The following is a 16,069-nucleotide window of genomic DNA, read 5'->3' as shown; positions in this document are numbered from 1 at the left end:
ACAGTTCCCACCCTTTGAGCATGCACTGTCACCTGTGAATATAGAACGGTGCCCAAATATTTATTAAATGGATTTTTAAAGCAAAACATCTTACGTCCACTTCAGAGAACACATCAGTGCTTTGGTTCTTACCATGCTTTCTCCCTGGGATGCTCTTTCCTACATTCGCTTGTCAAAGTTTATCAATTCTTGGGGCATCTGGGTGGTGCAGTCAGTTGAGTGTCCAACTCTTGATCTTTACTTGGGTCATGATCTCGCAGCTCATGAGTTTGAGCCCTGCATCAGGTTCTGCGCTGATGGGTCGGAGCCTTCTTTGGATTCTGTCTCTCCTTCTCTCTGCCCCTCCCCCACTTGTTTTCTTTCTCTCTCTCTCTCTCTCAAAATAAATAAATAAACATTAAAACAAATTTAAAAAATTATCCATTCAAGACCTGCATTTTGCTTTTCTTGAGGAAATGGACATTGCAAGTTGTAACAACACGTTTCTTGCCTTGCCTTGTTAGCTATGAATCTTGTTTCTAAGTTGATGGCTTATTCTCTAGCAACTACCTCAGACATTATGCTTACTCAACACTCATCTCTAACCTTGGGTTTCCTTCTATAATTTTTTTCACCGTAACTCCCTTCAGTATTTACCTGTTATAGTCTCTGAAGTTTTTCTAAGCTACCTATGTCATTTGTGAAATGAAGACACAATAAGTAAGTCATTTAAAATCTAGCACCCTCCTAGTGTCAGTCAGGCCCTCTGGGAAACAGATGTCAAGATAAAGTTAGAGGTGCAGTAAGTCTGGTTGGGGTAGTACGTGTGAGAGATGAAAGGGGGAGGGGGCAGTGGGAATGGAGGGCCATCAGACTGCGACGCAGGTGTGGCATCTATGAAACGGTAGAGAGAAGGCCAGGTAGGCAGAGCTTCCACCTGTAGCGCTGTTCTGAGGAAGTCTGGGCTGGCCGGGGTCCCCACCAGATTTGCCCAGAAGGGAGCGCTTCCTTGGGCAGAAACGGCCAGGTTCTGGCACCTCACAGCTCTGCCACTGGCCGGGGGTTCCTTGGGGAGAGTGCAGCTTTGGACCAAATGCCGTGGCAGGCGTGCAGCTAGAGGCCGTCAGCGGGCCGTGCTCGGTGTAGTGGCCGCCCCGCAAGGAGATCCGAGCTGCGCACCTCCGCATCTAGGCTGCACGCTTCTGGAGGCAAATGCGGTCATGTCCCCTTTGTAACGTTGCCCTTATTGCAAGGGTCCAGTTGCTATTTCATAAATTACTTTTTGTCATTGAACCAGTTGGTGATGTAATAGGAATGGCATGATGTGGTAGAAAGAGCTTGGGTTTTAGAGACAAAAAGAACTGGATTCACACCTCAGGGTTTTTTCCCAGCCAAGTCTAGATTAGATTAGCAGGGATCTGTCTGATGCAAGTCATTTAACTTTTCTAAGCATTTAAAGTCATGAAATGAAATTAATGATGTTATAGCCTACAGGATTTCTGGGAGGATTAAACGAAATACCCACATTAAAAAATTTTTTTTAACATTTATTTTTGAGAGACAGAGAGCAACAGAGAATGAGCAGGGGAGGGGCAAAGAGAGAGGGAGACAGAATCCAAAGCAGGCTCCAGGCTCTGAGCTGTCAGCACAGGGCCTGATGTGGGGCTCGAACCCATGAATCATGAGATCCTGACCTGAGCGGAAGTCAGATGCTTAACCGACTGAGCCACCAGGTGCCCCATGTTTCACTTTCAAGAAAGACTTCATTATGGGATAAAGTGCTTGTGTAAATACTTTCTCATTTGACTTAGATTAGGTATTGTTTTTTTCTAAGAAATTGTGATTAACAAAGGGTAAGTAGCTTACTCAGGTTCACATGGCCAAAACAGAGGCAGAGGCAAAGGCAGGACCCAAACCCAGGCCTTCTGGCTTCAATTTCAGCTCTTTAATGTACTGTTGGGGCTTTTCAGGAAAATGAGCTGCCATGTCCCATCCGGGAGCTTCTGTCAGAAACACATGACCATTTACAGGTGGAACCCAGTGACAAAGTGGGGAGAGATGTTGGGGCTGAGAAGTCTGAAAAAGAAGGGGAATCAACATCTGTTGAATAAAAAAGGGGATGGAGAATACTGTGCATATTTTTCAAATACGTTTATTGATAGGATAAGGAGTTTTTAGACCTAAAGTCTGGCCAGAAAACTGCTTAAAACATGGCTTTTCCTAGGCCTGAAAATATAACAGAAAAGGGAGTTTCTTTCTAGATTCCCTAACTCCTGCTATGGTGATTCTGTTTCTTGCTGTTTTCTTTGCGCACAGTATGCTTGAGCCAAAAAGCGTGCAGAGGCATTTCCCTTCTGTGCTTTGTCATAACTTTAAAGCTATATTCTCTGGTTTTGAGATGCTTGGGATATGATTAAATATAGCTTCCTCATCAATGACAGTAAGTTTTATCCTTTTGATTTCTAGAATGTTGATTTGAGATGGCTCATTCTACTCAAGCATCTTGTTAGTTTCCTGTTTCTTTTCCATGCCAATTTACACGCTGGAACTGATCAATCTGCCAGCTAAGGTAATGGATACAAAATGGTATTCTCTTCAGTACTCAAGTGTCCATGATGTCTCCTATCTGTGTGGCATTCTGAAGGTTGGCTTCATTCCTGTGGCCTGTGGATCTAAATCCATGGTAATTACAATGGCCTCACCACATTCTCCCCTCCAAGTTTCCTGGGTATTCTTAGGAACAGCTTCAGTCTCTGCACCTACTTTGTGTTTCTTGGAAACATTTAAAGCCAGTTCCAAGCCTGTGCCCTCGGTCTTCTCTCACAGGACGCGGCATGGGATGAGAAGGGCTGGGGAAGAAGAGAGACACAGGGCTTCCTCAGCAGATCCTGAGAGTTAGACCCTGGGGCTGGGGGTTGTCTTGGGAACAGGGTCATCCCTTCCTGATGCCTGTTGCCCAACATCCTCACAGCAGAACGACTTGTTCTGAAGACTGTATTGCCCTGAAGGTTCTAGAATCTCCTTTGAACACAGGCAGCCAGTCCCAACTGGCCCTCTGAGGATATAAACATGTGAATGCCTTCAGAATGTTTTTCTGTTTAAAGCATCAAGATTTCTTCATGAAATATTGCCCCAAGTTATTCTGCAGGTTGAGAGTGGATTAGTTCTGCTGGCAACTGCTTTAGCTCCGCTTGGGACCACCAAGAGTGCCCTTAAGGACAACAGATTACTCCTGCTTTCAAACACATTGGGGCAATTAAAAACTCCTTGCAACCGGAGGCACCATCACCCAATGCAAAGGGAGTTTGCATAATCTCCTTAGGAGATTTTTTAAAAGTGTTATCATTACTTTTTCAGTGATGGGTCAGATGTATCTTATTTAGATGAAGGGGGACCTTCTGTACTACTTAGAAGTCCTTGCTCAGAGCCCAAGAGCTTGCACATCCAGCGGATCCATAAACTGCATCATGAAGAGATCAGTCTGTGATTTTCAGGGTTTTTTTTTTTTTTTTTTTTGGCAGGAAAGTCTCCAGTATAAGGAGTTAGACTACTCACACTGTTCTATTACATTTTACAAGTTTCTATTTACATAGTTTTTTCTTACGCCTTTCTCTGCCCCTTGAAATGCTACTTATTCTTCAAGGTGGGGCTCAAATGACCTCTCAGCTATTCCTCTGCTAACAACAAAAACAAAAACCATTAACAACAATCTTTCCTAAATCCTGAAGAATAAGACTTGGGCATGTTTATGAAATTTATTAGAAGATTCTTTAAATATCTTCTAAGTTATCTGTGTTCAGATTTGATCTTTCCATTTTATGTTTAAGGCAAACATATGACACATCAATTTATGTATTTCCAACAATGGGAATATAGAACAAAACTGATAAATTCTTTTGTCATTCTCATGAAATAAATATAACCTGATTTATGATGACTCATAAATAACAATTTGTCAATTTTATGAGTTAAGTGTAAAAAAGATCTACAGAAACACACTGTAGTCTGTAAAGATGAGACTAGTGATTTTATTGATTATAAAAGTCCAAAAAGGTTCTGGTTAGTAAGGTGGAGGTTGCTCAATTTCCTAGATGGTTTTTATCTGTCTTTGGCATGTGTCTGTTTATTAATATATATATTTATACATTCTTCCCAGTGTTTAAGATTCCAAAATGTACTTCATTATTAGTCTTATTTTTCCTAAGAGTTATGAAAGTTATCAATGTGTTGTGTTAGTGAATTTTTTAACAAGGAAAATTAGATGGAATTTAGACCTTAACCGTATTTAAATTTTGTTTTGGAAGAAATACCTCACACAGTTGTTAGACTTTGTCACTGTATAAAAATGTACAGTGGTTTATTGACATGTACATTCCAATATGTTTACAGCTGCAGGATAATGAGGCACACTCAGTATTGCACTTCATTAAAATTTCAGGCTCAACTTAACCTAGAAGTTTAAATGAAACTGCATTTGTAATTTAGTAATTCTTATACAGAACAAACATTGATATTTTTATATACAGTGTGATACTTATTACATTTATATGCCAGTCCTAACACAATTTTTTTTAAATAACAGTCTAGGAAATAAACCAGAATATTCCTCTTTTCATCCCCACCCGTGATGCAATTATACAGGATTACAAAAAAGGCAGTATACAATAAACAATGATTATTTTTCTTTTTTGCTTGAAAGCCAGAATCATTCTTAGTCCATGGGCATGGCGATTCTTTTATATCAATTATCTATAAATGTTCAATGCTTCACAGGCCAATGACGGTAATGGCCACATGCAAACACCTCACAAGTTTGATGTCTTGGTTCAAAAGAAAATAAACTAAAATAATAGGGAAACTTTCCATAGCAAGAATTATGTACATGGTATTTGGCATCCTTCTTGCACTGTTAATGGTTCATTTTCATGGATGTAAAAATGGTCCCATCCTTATCCTGAGCAGAGTTTACACTTTACCACATCCACTTGGGGGATGAAGGCAACTTCTCTGTAGACAAAGGGATCTGAGTGTTCTAAAAAGTGTGAGCATTTCTGCACACTCCACAGCCCAGAGCAAATTCTTCCCCAGTGGGTGGATGAACAACATGGAGTGGACATTCAGTTCCTTCTAATTGTTTGCCTTTGGGACCTGTATAAATTTTGAAGGAGGCAAAAGCATAAAATTTTACATACACACAAACCTGATATAAATAAAAATCACTGGTAAGTTATTAAAAAAAAATAAAAGGACTATGGTTACACAAATATACATTTTAAAAATAACAGAATCCCTTACCTACAACATCTTGCCTATAGCCCGTGAGCTATAGATCTTATTCTATTAATGAATGAGATACCTCATCTTAAACATTTTTTTTATGGAAGTATAGTTGACATACATGCTACATTAGTTTCAGGTGTGCAACATAATGCTTCTGCAAATCTATACATTATGCTATGCTCACCCCAAGTGAGCCATACCATCTGTCACCATTCAAAGCTATTATAATACCGCTGACCACATTTCCTATGCTGTACCTTTCACTTCCGTGACTTATTCATCCCATAACTAGAAGCCTGTATCTCCCGCTCCCCTTCACCCATTTTGTGCTTACCTCCTCCACCCAGAACCATCAGTTTGTTCTCTGTATGTGGGTCTGTTTCTGCTTTTTTGTTTTGCTTAGTTTTTTTAGAATCCACATTTAAGTGAAATCATATGGTATTGTCTTTCTCTATTTGACTTATTTTTTATTACTCAGCATAATACCCTCTATGTCTCCACCCATGTTACCACAAAAGGGAAGATCTCATTCTTTTCATGGCTACATAATATTCTACTCTGTGTATCTGTGTGTGTATGTATACACACATCTTTATACATTTATCTGTTGATGGACACTTGGGTTGCTTCTATATCTTGACCACTGTAAATAATGTTACAATAAACACAGGGGAACATACAACTTTTTGAATTAGTGTTTTCATTTTCTTTGGGTAAATACCCAGTAGTGGAAATTACCGGATAGTATAGTATTTCCATTTTAAATTTTTTGAGAAGCCTCCATATTGTTTTCCACTGTGGCTTCGCCAGTTTGCATTACTACCAATAGTGCACGAGGGTTCCTTAATTTAGTCCACATTCTTGCCAACATTTGTTATTTCTTATCTTTCTGATTCTAGCCATTCTGATTGGTGTGAAGTGCTATCTCATTGTGGTTTTGTTTGGCATTTCCCTGATTAGTGAGGTTTATCATTTTAAAGCAAAGAACAATGAACAAAAAATGGTCATGAAAATCTGTCAGTTTAGTTGAATTGAAAATTATTCTGGATGAGAGAATATGGAGACTTTTGTATGGAATGTTTTTCTGCAGGTGAAAACAAATTTAAATGTAAACAAACCATGTTAGTTTCTTCCATCTCTGAAGAAAAAGCACACACTGATGAAATGGAAAGACTGATTATTAAAGACTGTTACTTTAAAAGTATCTGAAGGAAGATTAGTAGAAAAATGAAAATCAGTTTAAATATATGCATGGTAATATAATGTAAAATATAACATTCTGGAAGAAGCACTTATGGGAAAATAGAAAATGAGGCTTAAAAATGTACATAAAACTATACTTTTCTATTTTAAAAGACTTATTATATTACTGTGCTTCATGTCATGGTTCTTATCATTTAAAAAGGACTTTTAGGGGTGCCTGGGTGGCTCAGTCAGTTCAGCGTCCAATTTTGGCCCAGGTCATGATCGCAGGGTTCATGGATTCAAGCCCCGCATCGGGCTCTGTGCTGACAACTCAGAGCCTGGATCCTGCTTCAGATTCTGTGTCTCCTCTCTCTGTCCCTCCCCTGTTTGCACTCTGTGTCACTATCTCTCAAAAATAAACAAACACTTAAAAAAGTAAAAAAAAAAAGGACTTTTAGCTCATTTACAAATGAGGAGCTTTACTGTGTAGGGAATCCTGGCTGGGCTTATACTTGAATACAGAGTCCCTAACAACAGAGGAAGGAACAGAAGTATGCACTAGTTTCCTATAGCTAGTAACCAAAACAATAAATGTAAATTTTGACTCTGAAAGAAAAGTATGAGATTGGATGGAATGAGCTTATCCAGATGAATGGGGAATGAGATCTTACTGAATTTATCTTTTATAGGTTTAAAAGAAGGAAAACAGGGGGGATAAGAGGCTAGAGTTTATGAAGCTCTTAGCCTGATACAGTATAAATACTCAATAAATGTTAGCTGTCATTACCACCACTGAACAACTACTGACTACAAATATAAAAGTGTTAAGACCAAGTCAAGAGGCTAAATATCACACAGAAGACAGATCATCTCAGAGGGAGAAGTCAGCTGCTGGTTTTGCCTACCAGACACAAGAGCAGCAGTTAAAACCTAGAAAGATATAATTTACAGTGTGTATCAGTATCCCCCACCCAAATCACACTGTACACTGATATTCTGCCTGCCCCACCGGTGGGTGAGGGAGAGTTGTCAGGAAATGGGACACTCAGTGGCAGATCTAACTCAAGTACACAACACCATCAACAATGGCTCCTGCAAACTGCAAATTTTTTTTGCTTTTTTTTTTTTTTTTAAAGAAAATAAAGAATCACTTATTCAACAAATATTTAGTTAGTGTCTAATGTGTGACTAGTGTTATATTAGGTGCTTGGGGATTTAAAAATGAATAGTACCTGGCCACTAGCTTCATGGAGTTAGTAATCTAATCATGAAGGTAAAAAATAGTAATAGTAAAAGTAAAAACAAAAGAAAAAACACCTGCAGACATCTGCGCACTTGCTACTGAGGCACTGTTCTAGTGCATCAACTCAATCTTCTACCAGTCATAGAGGCAGGAACTATTGTTGCCATTGTGCAGATAAGAAAAGTGAGGCAAAGTTAACTTAATCTTTCTTGATTCTTAGGTCCCTCATTTTTTATTTTAGTTTATTTTTTTACTAAAAATTTTTTTAACATTTATTCATTTTTGAGAGACAGAGTGTGAGTCGGGGAGGGGCAGAGAGATTGGGTGACACAGAATCAGAAGCAGGCTCTGGGCTCTGAGCTGTCAGCACAGAGCCCGATGTAGGGCTTGAACTCACAGACCATGAGGTCATGACCTGAGCTGAAGTTGGACACTTAACCAACTGAGCCACCCAGGCGTCCCTTAGATCCCTCATCTTTTAAACAGGCACAGCAATATTTAACTTGCAGGGAGCTGTGGAGATTAAGTATTCTGGCACCAAGAAGGTGGTTAATAATTGTTCTAGAAATTAACAGACAGAAAGAGGAATGATCTACTTTAACTTCTTAATCTGGACTCTTGTTCTCATCCATATATTAAAAATTGGAATTAATGGGTTGACAGTGGTTAGGGAATCAATCCTTCTGTCCTTCTAAATAAAATGCATGGTCATCTTCCCTGCCAATTTCACTGTGGTGTCTGCTTCAATTTTATGGCAGTTCTCTAAAGGAATGGATGAGTTAATGAGTTAGAAGAATGTGAAAGGCTGGGAGAACACGCCTCAGTCTAAGTGTTATGAACCTCTCTGGGCCTTAACTTTCTGTCTGTGAAGGTGGGGATAACACCAGCGACCTTGTAGGCTGTAAAAACTAGGTAAGAAGATGTATGTGAAAATGCCCAGGATCGATGTCAGTTCCTTCCTTCTGTCATCTCTCTAAATCCTTTCCTGCCTCATACCTCTGGCTCATGGTTGTTCCCAGGGTAAAGTCTCTGTAGTGGCCAAGCTGGATGTTCATGTGAATGTGTGAGGGGAAGCCTTGCCTTTGCTGGAACCTCTCAGCGACCACCCCACCACTGTGTTCTCCACGCCTGTTTTATTGCTAGCTAACCTTTGGATTACTTTTAATGTTTGGTTGTTGTTTTGTCTTTGTTTCTGAACATAGAACAAACTTTCTTTCATTAAGTAAAAATGCGGATTTTCTCTTAATGACATTGCTTGCCTCTAACTTTCTCAACTAGAAACTGCTTATCCCCTGAGCTCCTCTGTGTCATGAGGCCAGGAAGCATGAGGTCAGGAAGCAAGACTAAGTCTCCTGGTTCCCCATTTACTTCTAGACCACTGACTTACAACGTTCAACTCAAAAGCCCTCCCGCTCACCACCCTCCTCCTACTATTACATTCCACATCTTTATTCTGGTCATTATCCTTAACGCCTAGCCTCATATTCTAATCTTGCTTCTTTCAGAGTCTACTACATCTACTTAAAAAAAAAAAAAAAGTCTTTAGAGGGGAAAGAATGTAACAGTTTCTGTTTGACACAAACAATCTTTTATCTAATTAACATAAACAAAATAGCAAAAGTAGCTCTACTTAAAAAAAACCTACTTATTTGTTCTGAATCAATAATTTATTTCTCATGGCTTAAAAACCAAAATGTTAAAATGCTGTATACAATAAGTCACCTTTCTTTCATCTCTACCTATCTTCCCGATTTTTCCCAATAGCAAATTAATTTTATTAATTTCTAGTGTATCGCTCCAGTTTTTAAAACACGGATATAAAAAATATGAGTATATATTTTCATTTTCCCTTTTCCTACAAGACAGCATACTACGTACCTTGTTCTATAACTTGATTTTCCATGTAAGTCTCCTACACATCTTTTCATATCAGTACATAGAAACTCCATCCTCCTCACCATTCTCTTTTTTTGATGGTGCACAGTACTTAGTATGTAACCACCCTTCTGCTGGACACCTGGACTGCTTATGAATTTTTATTGTTACAAGCTATGTTGCAATGAACATAGTATATGTTGTATATCTGCTTTTTTTATTTACCTCACATATGTAGGTATATCCCCAGAAGTGGGACTGTTGAAGGGCAGATGTGTCTGCAATTTTGAGAGGCTTTTTCTATAGGGTTCTAGCATCTGTTGTCGGATAAGCAGTGGATGAGTATGTTTCTCAGCTTTAAAAAGATTGTACACTGTGCTGTGAGTACTGCACAGTACATACCTTATGAATTTTCACCAAGTTCAGATACATCTCATGTAAAATTCTCTTCTTTGGTCATATTTACCTTCCCTTCCACTTCCCTCATTTCTGTGAAGCCTGGCACTCCACTTCATTGGGACTCCCAGACTCCTGACCTCTTCCCATCTTTTCAGTTTCTTTTTGCTTGTATATTCTTATTTTTGTCAGCCTGACCTCCACACACAATCATTTCTCCTGTATTCTCAGTGGCTTAACTCCATGGCTTTCTAATGCTCGCTACGCTGCCAATTCCCAGCCATCCTAGATCTAATCACTTGTCCATTTTATGGTGCTGGTTCCAGAATTCTCAAAAAAAAAAAAAAATCACAAAATCCTTTAAAATTGTTCTATTAACTCATAACTCCAAACTTCACATGGCCCTTTAGTGCTAACCAGTGATTCTTTTACTGACTTCCTTCTTCTCCAGGCAACTGGTTTCCATTACAACTCCTAACCCTTCATCACCATGGTGATCTTTCTACTTCACTCAGAATGTCAAAAGCTTACAAGTGACAAGAAATTTGCTCTAATTCTTTAGGTTAGTTTGAACCAGATTTCTGCCACTCAGAACAGGGTTCTCATGTGATCACATTAAACTCAAAAGTATATACAACACAACAATGTTTAAACGTATTAAAAGCATACCTGCAGGACAGTGTGGTAGTTCTTCCTTAGGAATGCTAGTCATTCTTTGAAAATCATCATGACAAGCATTACAAAAATGTGTTGTTCCAAAACAGAAAAAGACAGCCACTGAACAGCAGTAGCGACATTTATATTCCAAAAAGTCTGTGCCATGTTTTGGACACATCTATAGCAAAAGAAAATAAATAGACACAAGATTATAGCATGTCTATTTCAATTACAGTTACGATAGTTATATATATAGCTTAGTGATTCTTATCACAAGAGTATACACATCTCAAAACTGACTGGAAAACTGATGATATATATACATACACACATTAAAAAATTAATGAATAAATGCATGGCTTTGCCCAAAAGGTCTGCAGAAAGCCGAAAATTCTAATCTCAGATCATCATAGTCAATCTGATTTAATAAGTAAGACAGTTAATTTCCTGGTAAGTTTTTCCTGGCCGGCCAAACTGAATAGTTAATAATATTTACTCTATCTCTCAGTCTCACAGATGTACTATGAAGATTTCATCAAAATGAGGTAAAACTAAATGTGTGACTGCAGGTTTAAGAAAAAGTAAATTTATTACTTGTTGAGATATGGTGGTTATTTTATGGAAGACAAAATTATAAAATGCAAATATCATCCAAGAAAGTAACATATATAAATTGATTTGAAAGATGATACACTGCTATAAGCACTGGGCAAAAACCTGCCATATTATTCCTACCATCTTAGTTACATTATTATTTTTGGAAAAAAAAAAAAGAAGGGTAATATATCTAAACTGTCCTTTCTATTAAAATGTGCTACCCACCTGAGCCCTGGACACATCAGAACAGGCACCACAAATGAGCTCTCTGGGATCATAGTCATCCCCTTGTCCAGCCTCAGCATCGCACCGAGCTTCGCCACCAAAATATGCCTATGTGGAGAACAACAACAAAAATTTTGCCATGGAAGATACAGAATGAGGTTAGTGAAAGTAAAATCAAGCGGTCTTAGAAAATACTATTATCTATTAGACTCTTCCTTGCAGTGCCTACTGGGTGCCCATTATGGTTAGATGAGGGTATGAAATAAAGCTACTTTAATCTGAAATAAACTCATGCTTAGAGTAGTAAGGTCAAACACTGTATTGTCAAAGCAAAATAACAAAGGAATGTATAATATTCCAAATAAATATCAACAACAGTAAATTAAAGAGTGAAGAGAAAGTGCTTTTTCAGGGCAAAGTTTAAGTAATTTTTCTCATTTTGAAGCATTAAATGCTTTCTTCTATTGCTTTGATAAACATGCCTAATTTCCAAATTTTAATACTGTAGTACAAAAAATATGCCTAAAATAAATATTAGTACACAATTTGAATCCTGGGGTTAATTGGACAGAAAAAATAAATTTCATCCATACAAAAGTTTTTAAAAAGGAAAGGGAAGGGGCACTGGCTAGCTCAAGTGGGAGAGCATGAGACTCTGAATCTCAGGGTTGTGAGTTCAAGCCCCACATTGGGCACAGAGTTTACTTAAAAAAAAAAAAAAAAAGAGAAGAAGAAAAGAAAAGGAAAGGGCAATTCGGTAATTCTACTCAGAAGACTGCTTATATTTACAAAGCTATACAGTGTGCTGGAATTCAACAGTATCCAATATACATGCTTGAATAAATGAAATTATCTTGGGGGATGATTTATCTGTATTTGCTTTGGGCACAACATAAATGAGGCCAATTATAACTGGGGCAATCTGCATGTACAACATGTCTCATAGCCAAAAAGCTATGTCCATATGTGATGATAAACAAGATGAGTCAATATTAATGTATTATCTGTACCAGAAAAGCAGGTCAAAAGACAGGCTCCATTGATAAAGAGGTTATCAATGGTTGCCCACCACTAATCTGGCCTCAGAAATATTTGTCCCGAGGTCTAGTGCTTATTTCAGCTGTTTCACTCTTCTAGAGTCCCTGCTTGGCCCCCTAGACAGTCAACTGTCATCCCTGGGGTAAAACAATATTCATTTATGAGGTTTAGCATATCACACAGAAATAAGTATTTTGTTATTTGTAACAGTACACATTTTACAAATGTACACTATTAGTTTTTCCTTGAATGTACATATATATATTTGCCTTTCTGGCTATCATCTATCTATTTAGCTTTCCATTCATTAGCTGTATATTCTTTCTGTTACATTGGGAGACTATACACCATTTACAGACGAAATATTCCTTCACTTATTTTATTCATTCTCTAGTTAACTTAGTGCCTAGGAAGTGCCAAGTACTGGAGAAAGAGAAGTGAAAACACATAATCCTTCGTTCTCAGTTCTCACAGAATGTATCAGGTAGTGCTGAGACAAGTGAACCAGTAATCATAACAAGATACAGAGTGCTCTAAAGGCGGTACGCAAGATACCAAAATCATGTGGTAGTGGAGCAGAAGCGTGGGCACATTACAGAGGAGGTGAAACAGATGTGTGATTGGACAGATGTGGCTATGAGTAGGAGATGTGTGTGGGCAGGTGTCGGATGAGAGTACAATGCAGAGAAGGAGTAGGAAAGTGCATGCCATGAGGAGAAACAGCCTATGCGATGGCACAGAGGAGTTGGTGAGGGAGCAAACATGGCCGAGCTTGGGGAGCTGCAGGCTGTTCAGTATGTTATAGCATGGGGCACAAATGGGAGCACACTGGGAAATGAGACTGGAGTGTGGACAGGGCTATTACAGTACTATAAGCAGAAAAATGACACAATCAGATTTAAGGGTTGGAAATATTAATCTACTAGTAGCAATGTGAATGTAAAGGATTGAATATAGGGGTTAGGGGCACCACACAAGGGGCTCAGTAAGAAGGCTACTATAATTACCAAAGAAAAGGATTAGGCTTGCTGAAGTTGTAATAGAAAAAAAATAACTCAGAGATATTTAAAGACAGAATTGACAAGACTTTGTAAATAAAGACTAGACACTGACAGAGTCGAAGTCAATGAATGTAGTTATTCCTCATGTGAACCTTGAACCATCTGTGAGAAATTACAATGTCTGGTAAGCAGGTAAATATTTGTATCTAAATCTCAACAATTTTGCAAGGTCAGAATGGTACAGATGTTTGGCGAACAAGAGCTCTGGAAAGGTAAGAAGGTTATAATTAGGCAAGAATACAGTGCCGAGAAACTAAATCTGTAAGGAGTAGGTGAATGAAAAGGAACCTTATAAAGGACTTAAAGAAAAATAACCAGAAAGAAAGAGAATATCAAGACTAGTGTCTTGGAAGCCAAGGAATTTTAATGAGGAAATGGTGAAAAGAGTCAAGTAGGAGAAGTTTATTTAAGAACCAACTGGATTTGGCAAATAGGAGATTACTGATGGTGAAGTGGCTTGTGTACAGAAATATTACATGCTTTAGAAACTGTGTAGATTAAAAAAAAATCCCATAGTTTGTATAGGTTGAAAAAAAGTCCCAAAACAAATTAAGTAAAAAAGTTCAACTTAAAACATAGTATCAAGCTTTCTCATTTTTAACTTCAGACTTAAGATATAAGAATTCAATATCATTATACAATTCAACTCTTTTTTTTTTTTAATTTTTATTTATTTCTAGGAGAGAGAGAGAGAGACAGCGTGAGCAGGGGAGGGCCAGAGAGAGAGGGAGTCACAGACTCTGAAACAGGCTCCAGGCTCTGAGCTGGCAGTCAGCACAGAGCCCGACGCGGGGCTCGAACCCACAAACCGCGAGATCATGACCTAAGCGAAAGTCGGACGCTTAACTGACTAAGCCACCCAGGCACCCCTATACAATTCAATTCTTAATCATACAGGTAATCTCTAGGTCTTAAAAATTCCCACGATAATTTATAGCATACCTTTCTGCATTTGTAGCAGACATAATATGCATATCTATTCATGGCATAGCCAGCTGGGTCATTATAAAATCTCACACCAGGAGTTGTGATAGCTTCACTCTTATGTAGACCTTCATACTCCAGTCTCATTAAGGCTTTTCTTCTGACATCTTCATAGAGATCTTTTATTGGATCAAGCAGGTCTTTTAATACTATATGATTTATTTTGTTCTGAAATTTAAAAAAATGAACATTTAGTTATGAGTTCAACAAATACTTAAGTTAGCATCTAAGAACTAAGCACTGTGCTAGGAAATAACCAGAGTGAACATTTTCTAAAAAAAATACCATTTAAAAATAATCCTGTAAAACCCTCACAATCCCAAATTTTTCCAAGATCAGGGACAAAAGGGGACAAAAAACATGAAAATTCTGTTTTACTGGCTTCATATTTCCTGAGTCTGAAATATATCTCCTGCTGCCTTAGCTCCTCTGGGAGTAAACGGTTGCCTTGCTGCCACAAATAGGACAAAATCCCTGTGTGTGTGGGTTCTGGTTGTTTGGGGTAGGGTAGAGTGTCAGATGACAGAAGTGAAGAGATAGTACTTTCTACATCACCTTCGTGTATCATTTCCTAAAGGTGACCTTTTCTGTGGCACCATATAAGAGAGAAAAGTATTTGCTACAATCTTTTTGACTGTTCCTCAGTCTAACTAAGCAATGTTTATGCTAAGTCTTTGCATCTTATACCCTTTATACCAGTCTGCACATCTGAAGGAAATAAGGAGGACTTAATAGAACAAGAAGGAATGAAGAATTACTAGAGAAGGCACTGTCAATTATATTATTAAACAAAGGTTTTTTGTTAATCATCACTGCCTTGCCAAAACAAGTTGCTACTCTGCTTACTATTTTTAAACAGATGTGTCAGAATATCAACAATTTTCTCCTTATTTTACCTATGCTTCAAAAGCATCTGTCTTAATGGCCCTGAAAACCCAGCCTTCTTATACCTTACAGGTATAAGAACCTACAAGCACCACAGGCTCATTCACCTGCTGTCATGTCACATGACCTGGTCTGAAAGTGGTGATGAACTCCATGCATGATGATGTCTACATAAATTTTCTGATGCAATATGTTTCATTCCATTTAAATAGTTTTTAATTGACACTTACTGTTTTGAAATGCATTATAATAGATGGATCTTATAACATTCTCTAGCACACCTGGATGAAAAGAACAGAAACTGATGGGGACCCGGGGGGGGAAAAGTAAATTGGGAAGGACACCAAGAGATGATGACGTGTTTATTCTGAAAGATGAAGATAAAGATAAAAATAGAAAGTAGTTTCTGATTCTCTCCATACCTTGCAAATGGGACAAGATATAAAACCAAATGTTATCCTTGGACCAAGCCATCTGTTTTCCAAAACTCGTCGGCAGCACTGTAAGTGGAATATGTGACTACAGTCCAGCTTGAATTAAAAAAGGAAAGGGATATAAGCAAATGTGATAATGATAAACACTTGAATAAATGGCAGATTAATGTTAAACGCAAGGTGCTAGTTAAAGCAGGTAAGAGACAAATCAAGTTTAGAATAATGAAATT

The 16,069-nt window shown here is 38.1% G+C and overlaps 1 protein-coding gene across 4 annotated transcripts in view; it reads right to left on the bottom strand.

Annotated features, from left to right (window-relative positions):
* Positions 1-4,298: 4,298 nt before the first annotated feature.
* MYCBP2 (MYC binding protein 2) overlaps positions 4,299-16,069 on the bottom strand; it is a 269,414-nt gene continuing 257,643 nt past the window's right edge. For all 4 annotated transcript variants that reach the window (XM_077750063.1, XM_077750062.1, XM_077750060.1 and 1 more), the window contains 5 exons: positions 15,828-15,935; positions 14,479-14,688; positions 11,438-11,545; positions 10,628-10,793; positions 4,299-5,127 (listed from right to left, as the gene is read on the bottom strand). In XM_077750063.1, the coding sequence (XP_077606189.1) occupies positions 5,012-5,127; positions 10,628-10,793; positions 11,438-11,545; positions 14,479-14,688; positions 15,828-15,935 (708 nt within the window). In that variant the 3' untranslated portion in view covers positions 4,299-5,011. The remainder of the gene's footprint in view (positions 5,128-10,627; positions 10,794-11,437; positions 11,546-14,478; positions 14,689-15,827; positions 15,936-16,069) is intronic.

This window comes from Crocuta crocuta, unplaced genomic scaffold (assembly GCF_008692635.1).
Source record: "Crocuta crocuta isolate KB4526 unplaced genomic scaffold, BGI_CrCroc_1.0 scaffold189, whole genome shotgun sequence".
In the NCBI taxonomy this organism is placed as follows: Eukaryota; Metazoa; Chordata; class Mammalia; order Carnivora; family Hyaenidae; genus Crocuta; species Crocuta crocuta.
Note: the sequence above shows the minus strand (reverse complement) of the source record. Positions and strands in the feature narration are given on the sequence as shown.